This window comes from Chelonia mydas, chromosome 13, assembly GCF_015237465.2.
Source record: "Chelonia mydas isolate rCheMyd1 chromosome 13, rCheMyd1.pri.v2, whole genome shotgun sequence".
Classification (NCBI taxonomy): Eukaryota; Metazoa; Chordata; order Testudines; family Cheloniidae; genus Chelonia; species Chelonia mydas.
This window is the reverse complement of record NC_051253.2, coordinates 38,993,003-39,012,006: the sequence shown is the minus strand read 5'-3', so window position 1 is coordinate 39,012,006 and position 19,004 is coordinate 38,993,003. Positions and strand designations below refer to the sequence as shown.

Below are 19,004 nucleotides of genomic sequence, written 5' to 3'. Positions count from 1 at the left end.
AAACTGGTTAGACGTTTGGTGGTGGCAGCGAAAGTCCAAGGGCAAAAGGTAAAATAGTTTGTACCTTGGGGAAGTTTTGACCTAAGCTGGTAAAAGTAAGCTTAGGAGGTTTTCATGCAGGTCCCCACATCTGTACCCTAGAGTTCAGAGTGGGGAAGGAACCTTGACAGGTGAGGTCAATTTTTGTGATGTTCGTTATGAATGTGTAAAAGTCAAAATGTATTTGTAAGGGCCAGGGAGCTCCCGCTGTTAACATATTCCAGGCGAAAAAGAAAATTAATGAACTGCAACATTGAAAATTGCATGGTGTTTAGGGGAGAAACTTATTCTCCTTTTACAAAGACACACGCTGTTTAAAATTAAGAAAAGACATCATTCTGTATTCAGGCTGGGATTTGCAGAGCTGCCAACGGATCTGGGCAGCCAGTTCCCATCAATTTTAAAGTATCCGCATCTCTTGGGCACCTTTGAAGATCTCAGCTGGAGCCTTTCTAAAAAAAAAGAGAGAAAAATACAGAGATATAACTATTTGTCTGTCTATATTGCAGAGCTGGGAAGGACAGATAGGTAGAAAGGGTATGTGGGGATAGGTAGATAGACAGAGAGGGGGATGTATGGGGATGGATAGATAGATCACATTTATTGGAAAACTCTTAGATATCCTAAGCTGACAGACACAGAGACAAACAGTGTCACCCAAAGACAAGGACAGCTAACCTGGGTACAAAGTGAATCTGTCACACTGGACTGTATTTTCTCGACTGAAGATACAGGTTATGACATATATTGGTATAAACTGGACAGCAGCGGGCAGACGAAGTACCTCTTCCGAAGGTCTGCTGGAAACGAGCACAATGGGGCTGGGAACCGGTTCTCACTGGACTTCAGACGAGCCGAAACATACGTCGGTCTGAAAATTGCTGAGTTAGAAGCGAGCGATTCGACAATATTTTTCTGTGCTATAGCTGAGAGGGCCTTAGGTTACCACTGCGGGTGGGTTAATAGAGGGGCCTTTACAAAATCCAGTGATCAGTTTTCTCTTGACTCTGAGACAAAAATGGCACAGAAAGAAATCAGTGTAAAAAGACACAACAAGCCACAAGCAGGGTTTGAATCAAACGGTGCAGGTGTGACTGAAACCGCACGGTCCCTAACTGTGTGGAAATGTTACCCTCTTCCAGGAACCGTCCCCCCCCCGTCCCCCAAAATACCCAGAACCTCATGAGCCAGATGTATTGACAGGTGTACCTGTCACACCACAATTCCGATGAATAGCTTCGCCTGCTTTTCTGGGGACAGACTCCAGCAAGTAGGAATCAGGCTATGCTCCACTAGTGTAAACTGGCCAAAGTGTATATCACCTGGTGTATATCAGGGTTTCCACATTGGATTCAATGGGCCAGACCCCAGGTGGAGTAAATCACCCTAGCTCCATTGGAGTCAATGGGACAGATCCCCAGGTCGTGAGTCAATGGGCTTAACTTTGCTTCACTTTGGAGAAATAACCCCGGGCAGAATTTTTTTTCTGGGCTGTCAGCAGGGAGGGTCTTTGAATAGCCTTTGAAACCCGCTCAGCCTTGTGTTTCTTGCTGAACTATTGGCTCCTAAGATGGAAAAGAACTAAGTTGTTCCTACTGAGCTGCTAAAGAGACCAACCAGAACAACGATGCCACGTGACAGGAACAAGCCAAAGCCATAGCGGGTAGAGTAAACACCACTGGACGGTATTAGCTGTTACATGGTATGGGAAACAGGCTTCAACTGGGGTCTATAGGAGAGGACTAAACGGTCTTGCCACAGATTTAATGTCTCTGATTTGCTTCTGTGAGAGAAACTTCACCATAAGATTCTGTTCTGTCCAGGTACCTGTATTGCACCCATCATTGTGGTGGCTTGGGCCCCCTGGAGATCTGGAAACAATATATTTACGCATGAGTGCTTCAGACATTCTTCTTTGGACAGTAACAGCACTTCTATCTTTCAGTAAGTGTCCGCTAAAGGGGAAAAATGAACATTAAAGTTTTTGTTACCTAATGGGTTTGAGCAGGGAGTGGAATTAGAAGCCAAGATCCCTGGGTTCTTCTCACAGCTCAGGGAGGAGAGCAGGGGTCTAGTGGGTTAAAGGAGGGGGTATGGCCTCCTGGTTTCTAGTCCCACTTCTGGGAGAGGAGGAGAGTCTAGGGGATGAGAGCAGTTAGACTGAGGATCAGGACTCCTGGGTCCTATGCCCAGCGCTGACTGGGGATCATGCTGCAGTGGGTAGAGCATGGATGATTAGGACTCAGGACTCCTGGGTTCTATTCCCAACTTCACTCCTGCCTTACTAGAAGCTGAGAAAACCCATCCCGCATTCTGTGCCTGCATCATTCTCTCTGTACAAAATACCTAAAAACAGTCTTTCCATTTCTGGGAGGCCTTGAGTCCTAAAAGGCCTCTGTTCTCCTCACACGAGAACGGCTGTAGATGTGCGACAGGTTTACATGCTTACTTAGAGTGAAACTTTCCTGCACCTCTTTCCTTCCCTGCAGGTTTCAGCCAGGGACACGGCCATGTCACACAAACACAAGGGCAGCTGGAAAAGTTGGGAGGACAGGCTATCACCCTGGCGTGTACTTTCTCCACTGGATACCAGAATTACTACTTATTTTGGTACAGAAAGCAACGATCAGGGACAATGGATTTCCTCTTCCGAATAGATGAGAGTAACGCTGAAAAGAATGGAGCCGAGAGACGGTTTTCTGCACAGTTCAGGAAAGCCTCAAAATTCTTCAGTTTAACCATTAAAGAGCTAAAGCCGACGGACTCGGCGATGTATTTCTGTGCTCTCGTGGAAGAGACTGTGAGACATTTAATAGGAAGCCCTGTACAAAAACCCACCCACCCCCTTGTCTTTCTCACCATGAGAAACACAACTGCAGAGTAGAATCCCCTGGCCCAGACAGATGGTTAAACCAGATTGTGGGTCTGGTATGAATCACAGGGCCTGACAGCTATGAAGCCTTCTGGGCTTCATTCACCATTGAGTTACCCCAGATTAACCTCAGTTTACCCACAGTGGGTCTGCTCCGCAACTCAGGTGAATCACTGTGGGCCAGATGGAGTCAACTGGGCCAGATCCACCACAGGTATCAATCAGCTGTACTCCCAGTGGGGCTGGATTACCCTAGCTGGAGTAAACCAGCATGGGGCCAGTGGGATACATACACAAAGGCACCACAAACAGAAGCATGCAGACACGTACCCACGTGCAGCACAAAATAGAGAGAGATAGAAAGACACCCACACCCACAAAACCAGGACACGCAACACAGAGATTGTAAGTCTTTCACAATGCCTTTAATTCAGTTCTCACCAAGTAGCAACAAGAAGGACAATAAAAAGGAAAATGAATAAGAAAAAAAGACAGAAAGTCAGAAACCGATCTTCCAGAAAGTGCAGTGGAAGTAATTTGTCCCACGGGTTCTCATCCGCGCTTCATTTGCCGACTAATCTGAACCCAGCAAGTTTCCTGTGTCTGTGTTACGCATTTCCCGAACTCCGCCCTCTTGTGCTAGGCTGGTCCCCCTGACCCAGATCCGAACGCCCCGGCTATCCTTAACCTTAATTTTTGAGCTAACCTTAATTTGTTCGAAATTAGACAGATAACCCCCTTGGGCTCTTTTAAAATTCCCAGCCTAGACCTGCGAATGCACCTGGCTGTCCTTGCATGTGAGTGTCTTGTTGCAGGTGCGGTGCTGGGGCTGGGTGACTCGATCCGGTCCCATGAACAAGAGGTGTCCGAGTCAGAAGGAGAGACCATGGCCCTCATGAAACCAGCTAAACTGCTGGTGTCTATCTCTACTGGTACCGTCAGTATCGGAACCAAGCCCCGCACTACATCCTCCTGAGAGGAACGAAGGAAGTCAGCTCTGCCAGTGATACCGCAGGTTTCGCCCAGGAGAGGTTTTTTCGCAGGCTAATGACAGCTCCACGGTTCTGAACATCGCCTCCCTGGAGCTGGCAGACACGGCGGTGTATCTCTGCGCCCTACGTCTGGCACAGTGACAGAGCCACATAGCAGAGCTGCACAAAAACCCTCCCAGCCCTGCTGCAGGGGATGGTACAGGCATGAAAACGGGCAGCAGCGCCTTGAGAGTGCTGACGCTGCTTAAAAATACATCTCCCCTTACCAGTTAAATATTTATTTAAAGAGCTAATTTAAACATCGCCCTTGTATAAGATAATGGGCATGATCTTTAGTTAGAAAGCTATTCATACCGCTTTTCCTAGCTTAGGAGCTGACCTGTTTCGGTGGCGGGGGGGGGGGGGGGCAGGGGGGACATTTATATTAAAAATAAGAGTTAAAATTTTGGGTAAAATATAGGCAAAATGACTATATAGAGACATTACTGTTGCAAATAAAATTGAGATAAAATGGGAATTAACATGTCCTTTAAAACCGAGAATAGGCTGTTTAATTACTTATGTAGGGTGAAATGGGGGTAAAATAGGCGAGTTGAAATAAGGGGAAATTTGTTGGAAATACCCGGCTTTGAGTGGTGGGGTAAAGCTGCAGTTACCAACTCCCCCAGAGTCAAATCAATACTCCTGTTGTCGAGACATTTACATTTTAGGTAGATTTGTTTGGAAACTAATTGCAAGACCCTTTCCCCAGGAATATATGTTGAGAGCCGAGAAGTGTAACATGACAAAGCATCGCCCCCCTGCTGGTGAAAAGTATAAACTCAGCTTGTCATTTGAAATCCTTTTAGAGTAGATTTTCGGTTTAACTCAGGCTGACGGCAAAGGCAGCAGAGGGGAAAACGAACATCATTTAAAAATAATTCTTTCAAGAGTTCTGGCCGGGCGTTTCAAAGGAGGCTAACGGAGTTGGGCGCCTCATCTCATTACATTTTTCTTGGGATAACCCCAGATATTTCTGTTGGTAAACATATTCATGATCAATCCCTATGATACCTGAGTGAACCAAGAAATAGGAACAGTCCCTATGTGAATTGGGAAAAAAACCCTCTCACTTTCACAGCTAGGGAAACTGAGGCACAGAGGATTCCCCATCGTCACACAGAGTCTGTGGCAGAGCAGGTCTCTGTGTCCCAGAGGAAGTCACAAGCCCGTCCCCCTCCCCTTAAGCACACTGATAGGTCAGCTGCAGCCCACAAGATCTGCGATGAGCTCCCCAAACTCCTCCCTCTTCCTCTCCCTCGGTTTCTAATAAATTTTCCATAGTTGTGTAGCTGCCCTCACAGACATGACGTTTATATTCCTCTCAGGCAGCGGCAATAGCTGGGCTTTTTAAACTGGGTCGGTAGACACAGAAGTTACTATGGAGACGTGTTTTATTCTCAGCATTTGGATATTCAGCCTCCTAGGTAACTGGGCTGGGATTTCAAAGAACCCTAAGGGAACTAGACTCAATTCCCATTGAACCGTAAACCTAACCCCATACTTAACCCTTACCCTAGACTGTAACCAAAACGCGACTGCTACAATTTAACAATTCACTCACACTATAACCCTAAACCCAAACAAACCCTCATTCATACCCTCACCTTAAACCTAACCTTAAACCCTAACCCTTCTCCTGCTCATAACATTAATTCCTATGGAGTTAGGCGCCTAAATCCCTTAGTCGCTTTTGAAATTCCCTTAAACTGCAATGCAGGTGGAATCATTTCCACGGCTCAACTGCCGGTGAGATGACCTCGAATGTGTTCGTCTTCTTGCAGGTGCTGCGCTGGGCGACTCTGTCCAGTCCAAGGAACCCGAAGTGTCTGGATCAGCTGGAGGTTCTGTGACACTCAGCTGTTCTTACACCACCAGCGGTAGCGATGCCTATCTCTACTGGTACCGTCAGTATCCGAACCAGGCCCCGCAGTACATTCTCTGGAGAGGAGCGAAGTCAGCCAGCCAGTTCAGTGATACCGCAGATTTTGCCAAGGAGAGGTTTTCTTCCCAGGCTGATGACAGCTCCACAGTTCTGAATATCACAGCCCTGGAGCTGGCGGACAGCGCGGTGTATTACTGCGCTTTGCAGAGAGCACAGTGACACAGCCACGTAGCAGAGCCGAACAAAAACCCTCCCTTCCCAGCTGCAAATAATGCTGTGCACACTGAGGTTGGAAGCGGAGCCCCTCCGGAGTTCCGCTGCACTGTTAACAACACATATTCTGGCTCGGATGTGGTGCTGTCAGATTACTCCTTCCTAATCTCTCCAAAGCGCCAAATTCTTATTCAAACAGCTGCATTAAAACAGTGGCTTCCATACGAGGAGAGATGAATAAGACTGGGACTTTTCAGCTTGGAAAAGAGAAGACTAAGGGGGATATGACAGAGGTCTACACAATCATAGATACAGACTAACCCTAGGCTACTCCTCTGATACTTGGTTCCCTGCTCTATAGATCTCCACTTTAACTGAGGCTGAGAGCAATGGCAGCAGATGAAAGACGCAAATAATTTGCAATAATTCTTTCAGGAGTTCTGGCCGGGCGTTTCAAAGGAGGGTAACGGAGTTGGGCTCCTCATCCCGTTACATTTTTTATGATAGCCCCAGACATTGATTGCTGATAAAGATGCTCATGCCAGATCCCAACGACACATGGGTGCCTCTTGAAATCTCAGGAGTCCCTATAGGATTAACACGATGACTTCCACGTGTATGGGAGAAAAGGACTGTGAACGCAGCTGCATGGACTGCTGAGAAATTATGAAGGTTTATTATCATCTGAAATCCTTCTAGCTACTCTTCCTTTTAATGTCTAGCGTGGGAGGCAACAACAGTTGTAGAAGAACAGGCCAAACAAAGTGAAATAATTATTTCAAGAATTTAGTCTCAAACATTGAAAGGAGACTTGAGCTCCTCTCGCCGCTCCTTGGACAATTTCCGATTTCATTCAATTAAAAACAACCTCTACAGCTATGTAACCCCCTTCCCAGTCACTACTGAGAGCCCCAACCTATTTATCCTCCTATTCCCCCTGGCAGAAGGAGAAATGTTACAATCTCTATTTCACGTATAAGAAAATTGAGGCACAGAACCATTTCCTGTCTTGTCCCAGAGCAAACTGGAAGTCGGTGGTAAAGAGTTAAGAAGCGAACCCTCGTATCTTCAGGCCCCGAGCAGAAACCGACTTATTACAAACCCAGTTTTCTTCCCTGCACCACCCGCGATTTCAGCTGCACACTCACCCGAACACAGCTTGTTTCCTGTGTCTGTTAAGAGGCCCCCAAACTCCTCCCTCTCCACTCGGCGGGTTTCTGAGTAACCTTCCCCAGGCGCAGCCGCAATGGAGGTTAGGCGCCCCTGAAGCGCAAAGCAGCTGCCCTCAGGACGTCACCACGTTTCAGCAGACTTCTTTGAGGAGGGGGACGATTGTGTTGGTTTGGTGTGACTCCTTCCATAGAACCCGCAAACAGAAATCCTAAACCACAGATTATAAAGCCAGAAGGGACCACACTGATCACCTACATCCGCCTCTCTCTTCTCTGCCTGATGGAGTGCTTCAGTTCCCTGCCTAGACTGTGTTACCCCCCGCAAGCCAGACAGCCCAAGAGGCCAGCCTCCTGCACCTTGCTTTCTCTCCAGAGGTGACGAGCAGCGTAATTGCCGCAGCTACAAGTTACCAGGCAGCTGGTTCTAAAACAGCAGATGTATTTCTAGGGTGAAAGCATTACAGGAAAAACAAACAAAAACACATTAGAACAAACAACCCATCCACTTGCTAAAAGGCTTCTCACGAGCAGCCCCTGATTCCAGCCTAAATGTCATTTCTTCTAAACCCACAGCCACTGGGTTTTTCCAGATGGGTCATAACTGCCACAGTTCCAGAACAAATAATATACTCTTTCCTTTATATAGCTTGGGCCTTTAATCTTACCCTCATGTAATGAGAACATAAGAACGGCCAGACTGGGTCAGAACAAAGGTGCTTCTAGCCCAGTGTCCTGTCTGCCAACAGTGGCCAATGCCTGGTGCCCCAGAGGGAATGAACAGAACAGGGAATCAGCAAGTGACCCATCCCCTGTCGCCTCATTCCCAGCTTCTGGCCAACAGCGGCTCGGGACACCATCCCTGCCCAGCCTGGCTCATAGCTCATCAGACACAGGCCGACTCCTCAGGCCAGAGCTTCAAGAGGCTGGGTGTCTGCTGGGGAATTTGCATTCATCTCCCCTTAGATGTTTCCCAGGCAAACACTCGACATTTTTTGTTCCCAAAGTCCTTTTTGGTCTGGCATTTTGTTCCATAGAGACCTTTGGACATTCGGTTCCCACATCACATCTCTCCCCTAGGGAGGTTACATACAACCCTCGTCCACAATAATTAGTAAAATTTGCATTTAATACATTGGACCCCCGAAGATACTTAAACTGAATTCAGTAATATTTTTCAAGGGTATTGAAAGAATTCACTATATCTGTCACAACACAGGCCATGGTACTTCCATGAATTAATTCCTGTTTGTGCAACCACACATCTTTGGGACGGCCGGGCGGGGGGGAATCCAACCTTGATTGAAAAGTTGCAACACTTTGTAAGTTGTTCCACTGGCTAATTGCCCTCAATGTTGAAAAATATAACTAAGGCAAGCGTCTGTCTCTCCGCCATCTAGTGGCGCCATCTACAAATACGCATTGTAATGTGAAATCCTTCCATACACCCTTATTTTCAGCTTTAAATCGGAAGTCGACAAAAGCAATTTAAAACCATTCTTCCAAGAATTTTGGCCGGGAATCTCAAAGGAGGCTAAGGGAGTTAGGCACGAAAATCCCATTACATTTCTCCTTTGAGAGCCCCAGACTTCATTCCTATTACAGCTATGTGTGCGAATGTGACCCCCAGTTACGATAGGATCGGAGTGACTCGAGATATTTATACTCACAACGCCAAAATGAGCTAGAGAAATATGACGATCACCTTGCAGGGAAAATGAAGCACAGAGCTATTGAGAGACTTGTCTAAAGTCATGCAGAGACCTGTGGCGTAGCTGGAAACCGGATCTCCAAGCAGGGTTCTAACCACAAACCCAACCTTCCCTCGCTAGCTGGTTGTCAGTTACAGACCAACCTGAACCCAGAGTGTTTCAAGTCCCGAACAACTCCCTCTTCCTTTGGGATGGTTTCTGGTGAACCTTCTACAACTGCTTTGAGAGGCGTGAAGTTAATTTTCCTGTGAGCAGCAACAGCTGAGAACCTCAGATTCGGTCGCTAGAAGACAAACTATGGAGGCACGTTTCATTATCAGCATTTGGCTGTTTATCCACCTGGGTAAGGTGTCTAGGGCTCTTTAGAGCATCCTAAGGAAACCAGGCGCCCAAAGCTCACCCAACTCTAATTCTAGAGCTTTTCCTAACCCAAACGCCAACTCTAAACCTCTACGCTAACCCACAACTCTACCCCTCACCCTATCCTCAATTCACGTGGTGTCAGACGCCTAAACCCCTTAAACGCGTTTGAAGTGCCCGCCTAAAGTGCAACACCCGAAACTCTTTCCGTGGGCCAAGTGCAATGGAATTGACGCCATTAGGTTAATCCTTGTGTTGCAGGTGTGGTGCTGGGTGACTCGGTCCAGTCCAAGGACCCCCAAATGTCTGGAACAGAAGGAGACCATGTGGCCCTCAGTTGCTCCTACACTACCAGCTCTCCCGGTTCCCTCTCTCTCTACTGGTACCGCCAGTATCCCAACCAAGCCCCGCAGTACATTGAGCAGAGAGGCGCCAAGGGAAACACGTATGGTCATACTGCAGATTTCGCCCAGGAGAGGTTTTCTTCCCAGGCTGATGACAGCTCCACTCTTCTGAACATCCCAGTCCTGGAGCCGACAGATACAGCGGTGTCTTACTGCGCCCTGCAGAGGGCACAGTGACAGAGCCATATGCCAGAGCTGTACAAAAACCCTTCCAGCCTTATTGCAGCTGCGGTTAGGCACATTGAGGCTGGAAGCAGGGGCCCTTGGAAGATTTGCTATACTGTGATGAAATTCAGCATTTGGAATAGTTTTGGTGGTGTCAAGGTGTATCTTCCGATTCCTCCCACAAACAAATTCCTGTGCAGACATAAGAAGGGCTATACTGGGTCAGACCAATGGTCCTTCTAGCCCAGTATCCGACAGTGGCTAATGCCAGGTGCTCCAGAGGGAATGAACAGAACAGGTAATCATCAAGTGATCCATCCCCTGTTGCCCATTTCCAGCTTCTGACAAACAGGCTCCAGGGACACCATCCTCGCCCATCCTCTGTCAGCCTTAGTTTTGCTGGGTAACATAAAAGAAAACGTGTATGTTAGCGTGGTTTGTTAGGGTACTAGTGTTTCCTTGCACTACTTTTAAATAATAACCTAGATTAAAGCAATGCTGGTATGTATGTTGGGGGCAAACAGAGGTTTGATAATCTATGGCAAAAAAAATATTTTAACCAGGAGGACACACGCACGCACACACACAGAGCTATAGAAAGAGACAAGCATTAAAATAATTGTTCTAAAAATACGGCGAGGAAGTTCAAAGGAACCCAGGTGAATTAGGCACCTAACTCTTAATTTCTCTTTGAACATTCCAGACTTCCTTGCTAAAAAAATCTATTTTCTTGTGTGGGCTTCTGAATGATATCTGAGCGCCTCAGATTATCCAGCCTCACGATGGAGCCGTGAGGGAAAGATGGTCCTATTCCTGTCTTGTACAGGTAGGGAAAGGAAGCAGCAGAAAGATATCAACTGGCTTGCCCAAGGTCAGAGACGGGGCTCTGTAGCAGAGCTGGGAATCGAAGCCAGGGTTCCTCTATCCCAGCCCAGAGCTTTAGCCACCAGCTCCCTCTTCTTACCGCAGTGTCATCCCTTTGTCAGCTGCAGACTGAGCACAACTCACCGCGTTTCCTGTGTCTGTTAAGAGTTTCCCCCCAAAACCCTCCCGCCTCCACTAGGCAGGTTTCTCATGAACCTCGCCCGCCACCCAGTCAGTTGTAGCTGCCTGAAGAGCCGTGAAGTTTAGATTCCTCTTAGCCGCGGTATCTGGAGCGTCCCACTTCGTCTCAATAGGAAAAAAATCATGGAGACGTTTTATATATTCAGCATTTGGCTATTTAATCACCTAGGTAAACAGGCTGGGGTTTCTGAGATAGTCGAAGGAAGTTACAAGTCCGACTTACCCTTCAACCTTATCTGGAACCTGACTCTCCCCCTGACCCTGAAACCCTAAACCGAACCCGACATGGAACGGCAGTGCTAAATACCTGCCTTTACTCTAGCCCTAACCTTATTTTAAACGCCATCGGGCGCATAAACCCCTTAGGATTCTTCGAAATGGCCAGTCTTACACCGCAACGCACCTCTGCGGGTCAGGTACAGGTGAAATGATGCCCTTAAATTCGATTGTTTTGTTGCAGGTGCTGTGCTGGGGGACTCGGTCCAGTCCAGGGAACCCCGCCTCTCTGGAAGAGAAGGAGACGCTGTGACCCTCACTTGTTCTTATGAGACCAACTCTACTGTCTACGTCTATCTCTTCTGGTACCGTCAGTTTCCCAACCAAGCCCCGCAGTACATTCTCTGGAGAGGAGTGAAGCAGGCCAGAGGTGAAAGTGATACTGCAGGTTTCGCCAAGAAGAGGTTTTCTTCCCAGGCGGATGACAGCTCCACAGTTCTGAGCATCACAGCCCTGGAGCCGGCAGACACGGCGGTGTATCTCTGCGCCCTGCAGAGAGCACAGTGACAGAGCCACATAGGAGAGCCGCACAAAAACCCTCCCTTCCCCGCTGCACTAGATTTTCAGAGATTAATCCTGTTTGCTGATCTCTGGAGGGGACTCCTTCCACTCTGTACAACCGCATGTTTTGGGATGACGAGGGGACCTCAATTTATTTGTTCTAGCTCCCTCCAAGAGTTAACTATTTAAAGAGCTACATTCAACTGTCACGCCTGGAGAATGTAAAGGGCACGAGCTTAAATCATGAATCATCTTAGACATTTTCCTCCACAGTTCTCCAGCGGGCCTCTCCGTGTGTAGTGTGGGACCAAAAAGAAAAAAAAAGAAAAACAAAGAAAAACAAAGAAAAAGAAAAAAAGAAGAAGCTCATTTGTACTAAACTGCGGCGTACAAAAGTGCGGATAAAAATCCAGATAACAAATAAAATAGAAATCCTTATTTCTGGTAAAATGAGGGTGAAAATGAGTGAGTCAAATATGAAAAAAAATACTGTTTAAAATCCCATTTGTGGAAAAATGTGGGTGAAATATTTTTAAAAATTAAGTGAAAATACTATGTTGGCCAGTATCAGAGGGGTAGCCATGTTAGTCTGTATGCACAAAAACAACGAAAGTTTATGCCAAATAAATCGGTTAGTCTTTAAGGTGCTACTTGACTCCTCGCTGTTTTTCCATATGTTGGGCTGCGCGTGATGGGGGGAAGCTACAGCGCACCACGCCGCCAAAGGGACCTGAGTATTCAAAGGGAAGAAACACTCATACGATGGGCTGATTGGTTCGGTAACTGACATGCCTTTGTATTACTGTTTTTTTTAAAAAGCACAATTCCCACCGGTAACAGCGATGCTCCCTAGGAGTGGGGTGTGGCGAACTAATGGCAGAGCAGCGCCATCTGCTGGTGAATGGAACAAATACGTGCTGCGAGTCGAAACCCCTTTCACTGCTCTACAGAATTTGAATGTTCTCCCCTTGCAGCCGGAATGCCAGTAAAGGCTGTGGAAGAAACACACTAATAATTTTAAACAATTCCTCCCACGAATCTCTCCTGGGATTTTCATGAAAGCCGGGGAGAGTTAGGAGGCGTGTTAGGAGCCCGACTAAATCCCAGTCTATATTACTAGTCAATACTGCAGGATCCCCATCACTTTAATATCTGAGTGATGGAAAAGGATTTATCCCCAGAATGCCCATGGTCAGGTAGAGAAATATTATCACTCCTCTGTACAGAGGGGAGCTAAGGCACAGAGAAACTCAGTCAATTACCCAGATTCGCTAAGCGAGTCTGTGGCAGAAATGGGAAACTGAGACCTCTGGTTTCCCAGAACTCAGTCTTCTTCACCACAACCCCATCCTTCTTCCCTCCCTCTCATCACCACTAACGTCAGCTGCAGACTAAGCTGAACCCGGTCTATTTCTTGTGTCTATTAAGAGTTTCCCACCCAAACTCCTCCCTCTTCCCCCAGCCTGGTTTCTCATCTGTGGTCCCCAGTTGTAACTGCAGATTCTTTTCGCGGCAACATCTGGGACGAGTCAAACCTGGCTGCTATAAAAGAAATCATGGAGAACTCTTTCATTTTCAGCATTTGGATGTTCAATCTCTTAGGTAAACAGGTTGAGATGTTTAAAGGATCTGAAGAGATTTAGGCTACCAGCTCCCAATACATTGTAAACCTCACCCTAGCCCTGCTTAACACCCACCTCCCATCTCTAATCCTAACCCCAATAATTGGAGTTATCTTGACCCTAATCCTAAAATTAACCTTAATGCCAACTTAATTTCTTTTGGAGCAAGGCATCCAAATCTCCTCGACTTCTTTGCAATCCGCAGCCTTAAAGTGCAATGCACTTGGAGTCATTTACATGTGTACCAAGTACAGCTGAGGTGATGTCCTTGGATGTGATTGTCTTGTTGCAGGCGCAGTGCTGGGAGACTGGGTCCAGCCTAGGGAACTCTACGTGTCTCGAAGAGAAGGAAACTCCTCTGTGACTCTCAGTTGTTCTTACAATACCAGTGATACCAGTATCTATCTTTACTGGTACGGCCATTATCCCAACCAAGCCCTGCAGTACGTTCTCCGCAGAGGAGCTGGGGGATACACTTTGAGTAATACCGCAGATTTCGCCCAGGGGAGGTTTTCTTCCCAGGCCGATGACAGCTCCACAATTTTGAACATCACAGCCCTGGAGCTGGCAGACACAGCGGTGTATTCCTGCGCCCTGTAGAGGGCAACGTGGCAGAGCCTCACAGCAGAGCTGTACAAAAACCCTCCCTTCCCTTGCCGAAAGAGACGTTAAGCGCACCGAGGCGGGAATCAGCGTCCTGCAGGGGACTTGAAAGCGCTGTTAAAAACATACTGAATGTTGGTTTCAAGGTACTCCCCCCAAACCTCAAATCCTTATTCAAACAGCTCCTTTAAATCATCCCCCGGCCTTGCAGAATACACAGTGCATGGGCTTTGTCAGGCAGGAAACATCGTAGGAATATTTTCTTATTATAAAATGGGGCCCGCTTATGAGAAATCCTAATTGTGAAAACCTCCGTTTATTGACATGTGTGGGATAACACTATGGCAGTAAAAAAATATCCTATTTGTGGTTGGGTAAAGCGTTGTTTAGCTACCGGTTTCCAATGGACCAGAGTCCAATCTGTATCCCAACATCAAATAAAATTATATTTGTGATTGAATATTAGAAAACTTGTATGAGTTTGAAAACATGAGTACAGTCAGGGTCTCTTTGTATGTTGTGGAAAATCAATAGGCGAGCCGTGCTACCTACTGGCGGGAAATATGAATACATTTTATCATTGGAAATCTTTCCATGACATTTAGATTCCTTTTCGCGGAAGCAGTAGGGGATGGTGTCAGACCTGGTCTCGTCTAGGGGAAGCCATCGAGACGTGTTTTCTTCTAACTCTTTGGGTATTTACTCGTCTAGGTGATTACACGGGGGGTTCGAAGAGGTTTGAGAGCGTTTAAGGCTCCGAAATTCCATGGAACATTAACCCCAACTCTAACCCTAAACCGAATGGTATCCCTAAGCCAAACCCTCACATTGATCCTACGTATAACCCTCACCGTCACCCTGATTCAATTCCTGTTGAGCACCTACATCTTTTAGAGTTCTTTGTGAGCTGCGTCCACGGGCCCAACTGAGAGGACGTCCTGGAATGTGATTGTCTTGTTCCAGGTGCTGTGCCGGGTGACTGGGTGGAGTCCAAAGAACCCCAAGTGTCTGGACTAGAAGGAGACTCTGTGACCTTCCGCTGTTCTTATCATAACAACTATACCGCTTCTGTCTATCTGAATTGGTGCCGTGTGTATCCGAATCAAGCACTGTAGTGTATTCTGGTGACAGGAGCGAAGCGAGCTCAAGGTTTCAGTGGTACTGTAGATTTCGCCCAGGAGAGGTTTTCTTCCCAGGCCGATGACAGCTCCACAGTTCTGAGCATCACAGCCCTGCAGCTGGCAGACACAGCGGTGCATTACTACGCCCTGCAGAGAGCACAGTGACAGAGCCACACAGGAGACCTGCACAAAACCCTCCCTTCCCTACAGCTCTGGAGGTTGCAGACATTGAAGCTGCCCAGCAGCGCTCCTGAGGAGAGTGATCACTAAAAGCAGCGATTTTGGCGTGATTAAGTTGTTAAAGCAGCTCCATTAAAACGACATCCCTAGAGAAACACAGAATTGTAGGACTGGAAGGCCCTGTGTTATCTTCTAGACCATCCCTGACAGTTGTTTGCCTAACCTCCCTTAAAAACCTCCAATGAGGGAGATTCCACAACCTCCCCAGGCAAGTTATTCCAGTGCTTAATGACCCTGACAGGGACTTTTCCCTTAATGTTGAACCTAAACTGCAATTTTGTTGCAATTTCAGCCAGTTGCTTTCTTGTCCTATCCTCAGAGGATCATAGGAAAGATTTTTCCACCTTCCTCCTTACAGCAACCTTTCTAGTACTTGAAAACTGTTATCATGTCTCCTCTCAGTCTTCTCTTCTCCTGACTAAACAAACCCAAATTTTTCAATCTTGCCTCATAGGTCATGTTTTCTAGACCATTCATAATTTTTGTTGTTCTTCTCCGGACTTTCTTCAAATTGTCCACATCCTCCCTGAAATGTGGTGCCCAGAACTGGACACAATACTCCAGTTGAGGCCTAGCAGGAGAACAGAATAATTACTTCTTGCTTACAACACTCCTGTTAATACACCCCAGAATTATGTTGGTTTTTTTTTTTCAACAGTATTACACTGTTGACTTATAGCTTTAGTCTGTGATCCATTATGACCCGTTGGTCCCTTTCTGCAGTCCTCCTTTGTCAAGGCTGATTCCCCACTCTGGCACTTTGAGTGCAGAAGGTGGGGGCCTGCAAATACCTTAAAAATACTTGCTACTCCAGGCTTGTATTAAACTCCCAAGGTTACAGATCCCCTGGCTTTGGGTCTAATTGCTGCCACCACCCAAATGCAGAACTCCCTTGAGAGCCCAGGAAGGCACACTTGGGAATTGCTTCCTGTGGGGTACCCTCAAGCTCTTTCAACCCTCCTCCGGGGAAGAGCCGATGAAAGAAAAGAGAAAAAGAAATCAGCTGTTGCCACCAGCTGAACCTGGAACCCTTTGTTCCTCTTAGTAGCTAACTGAATAACATGTGCACAGACCTCTTCCCCTCCTATCATGTTCTTTAAAAAGATCATTTTTATTTAAAAAAAAAGAAAGAAAACGCATGTGGAAAATCAGGGTGTTGCTAGATATCAGAAGAGATACTGAAGAGGATTAAACACCAGGAATGGCTTCCCTGGGGTCCAGCTTAAAGGTTACAAAAGAAAACAAAAGCACCTGTGTTTAGCACAGAGGAATCCACAAGCCCAAAATAAAGAGATGAACCTGATCATGCCTAACTAAACATTTCCTGTCCTACTTACATATCTGAAGTTCCAAATGAGTAATTCTAGGTATGAATGCTGAGGAATTTTCATACCGGCTCCAAGCTTCTTACAGCATAGCTGCTGGCTCTGGCTCTCCAGCGGAGAGAGCAAAAACAAACAGACCACAGAGGGGATTTTTTTTTTCCAATATGAAAGTTTCTAGTCTGCCCATTGGCTTTTTTGGCCAGGTGCCAACTCACTTCCTCTTACCTAAGTATTTCAGTGAGACTTCTTAACCCCTGAAAGGTAAGGCAAGTAGAATACCACTACTAAGAAGGACTTTTATAGCTAACTGAGTGGCTAGGTGTCCATAAAAGGGTGTTCCTCCCACCCCTCATTTACCACATCCTTCCTGGACAGTCACTTCCCATTTTGTATGTGTGCAACTGTTTTTTCCTTCCTAAGTGGAGTACTTTGCAGTTGTCCTTATTGAATTTCACCCTATTTACTTCAGACCATTTCTCCAGTTTGCCCAGATCATTTTGAATTTGAATCTTATTCTCCAAAGCACTCGCAACCCCTCTGAGCTTGGTGTCATCCACAAACTTTATAAGTGTGATCTCTATGCCAGTGTTCTTCCTTGCAAGGCCCTCAAGCCAGTGGTGGCTACCATCTGCCCTAAGTGTGGCTCCCTAAGTTCCCTGTAGGAGAGAGGGCCCCTCCCCCGGAACTCCCTGCTGCCTGCCAGCAGGGGAAGAGGGAGACCCTTTCCCTGGAGCTGGAGATCCTTTCCCTGGAGAGACCCTCTCCCATGGAAGGAGAGATCCATGCAGCTGGCAGGGAGAGGGCTGGGGGGAGTCCTCCAGCCCCAGCCCCAGGTCAGGCTACCTGCACCCCAAACTCCTCATCCCTTGCCCCATCCTGCAGCCCTCACCCCCCGCATCCCAAACACTGGCTCTCAGTTTGAAGTTATTTTTACCAAAGTGCCTGCCAGTTCAAAAATAAGGAAGAGCACTGACCTGTGTCATTATCTAAATCATTGATGAAGACATTGAAAAGAACAGGACCCAGAACTGATCCCACAGGGACCCCACTGGTTAGGCCCTTCCAGCATGACTGTGAATGACTGATAACTACTCTCTGGGAACGGTTTTCCAACCAGTTACGCACCCACCTTATAGTAGCTCCATCTATGCTCCATTGCTTTCCTTTGTTAACAAGAAGGTCTTGCAAGACAGTAGCCAAAGCCTTACTAAAGTCAAGATATACCACGTCTACCACTTCCCCCCATCCACAATACTTCTATTCCCATTAAAGAAAGCTGTTAGGCTATACAAGTAATCAGTTTAAATCAGCTTCCAAAGGCCATATAGGGATTTGATGAGTTAAAAGAAACAAACAAACAAATTTGTACTAAAAAGGGACTAAAATGTTATATCAATTTATACAGATTAAAATAGTATAAGTTGTCAATTTATGGAAATGTGTGGACACACCGTTTAATATTAAGAAAAAATGCCATTGTGTATTAGGGCTGGGATTTACAGAGCTGCCTATTGGATTTGGACAGCCAGATCCCATTAATTTTACGACATCTGCATCTCGTGGGCAGCTTTGAAAATCTCCACTTGAGGCTTTCTAAAAACGAATAAGAAAAAATACAGACCCATAGAGAGACAAATAATTATATATTGCAGAACAGGGAGGGATAGACAGACAGACAGACAGACAGATAGATAGATAGATAGATAGATAGATAGATAGATAGATAGATAGATAGATAGATAGATAGATAGATAGATAGATAGAGTGTATGGGCATAGATCACATCTATTGGAAAACCCTTTGAGATCCTCAGTGGACAGCAGACACAGCGGTGCTAATTTTTATAGTTAATTAGCATCTACTCTTTTTGCAGGACTAAGTACCGAGGTGAACAGTGTCACTCAAAGACAAGGACAGCTGAGCGGGGTACAAAGTGAATCTGTCACACTGCACTGTACTTTCTCGACTGAAGATGCAGGTTATGACACATACTGGTACAAACAGGACAGCAGCGGCCAGACGAAGTACCTCTTCAGAAGCTCTGCCGGAAGCGAGCACAACTGGGCTGGGAGCCGGTTCTCACTGAACTTCAGGAATCCCGAAACATACGTGGTCTGAGAATTGCAGAATTAGAACTGACCGATTCGGCGATGTTTCTCTGTGCCATAGCTGAGAGGGCCTTAAGTTACCACTGCGGGTGGCTTAACAGAGGGACCTTTACAAAAATCCAGTGATCAGTTTTCTCTTGACTCGGAGACAAAACTGGTGCAGTTAGAAATCAGCTTAAAGAGACACAACAAGCCACAAGCAGGGTTTGAATCAAACGGTGCAGGGTGTGACGGAAACCGCACGGGCACTAACTGTGTGGAAATGTTACCCTCTTCCAGCAACCGTCCCCCCA

General features: G+C 46.6%; 3 gene segments (V, D, J or C); all 3 read left to right on the top strand.

Annotated features, from left to right (window-relative positions):
- The first annotated feature begins 5,221 nt into the window (after positions 1-5,221).
- On the top strand, positions 5,222-6,108 carry LOC102947865. The segment is given in 2 exon segments: positions 5,222-5,369; positions 5,727-6,108. Coding segments are annotated over 2 exon segments (366 nt in total).
- Positions 6,109-9,025: 2,917 nt separating this feature from the next.
- On the top strand, positions 9,026-9,914 carry LOC119563605. The segment is given in 2 exon segments: positions 9,026-9,264; positions 9,543-9,914. Coding segments are annotated over 2 exon segments (366 nt in total).
- Positions 9,915-10,843: 929 nt separating this feature from the next.
- On the top strand, positions 10,844-12,533 carry LOC119567891. The segment is given in 2 exon segments: positions 10,844-11,084; positions 11,376-12,533. Coding segments are annotated over 2 exon segments (369 nt in total).
- Positions 12,534-19,004: the final 6,471 nt, after the last annotated feature.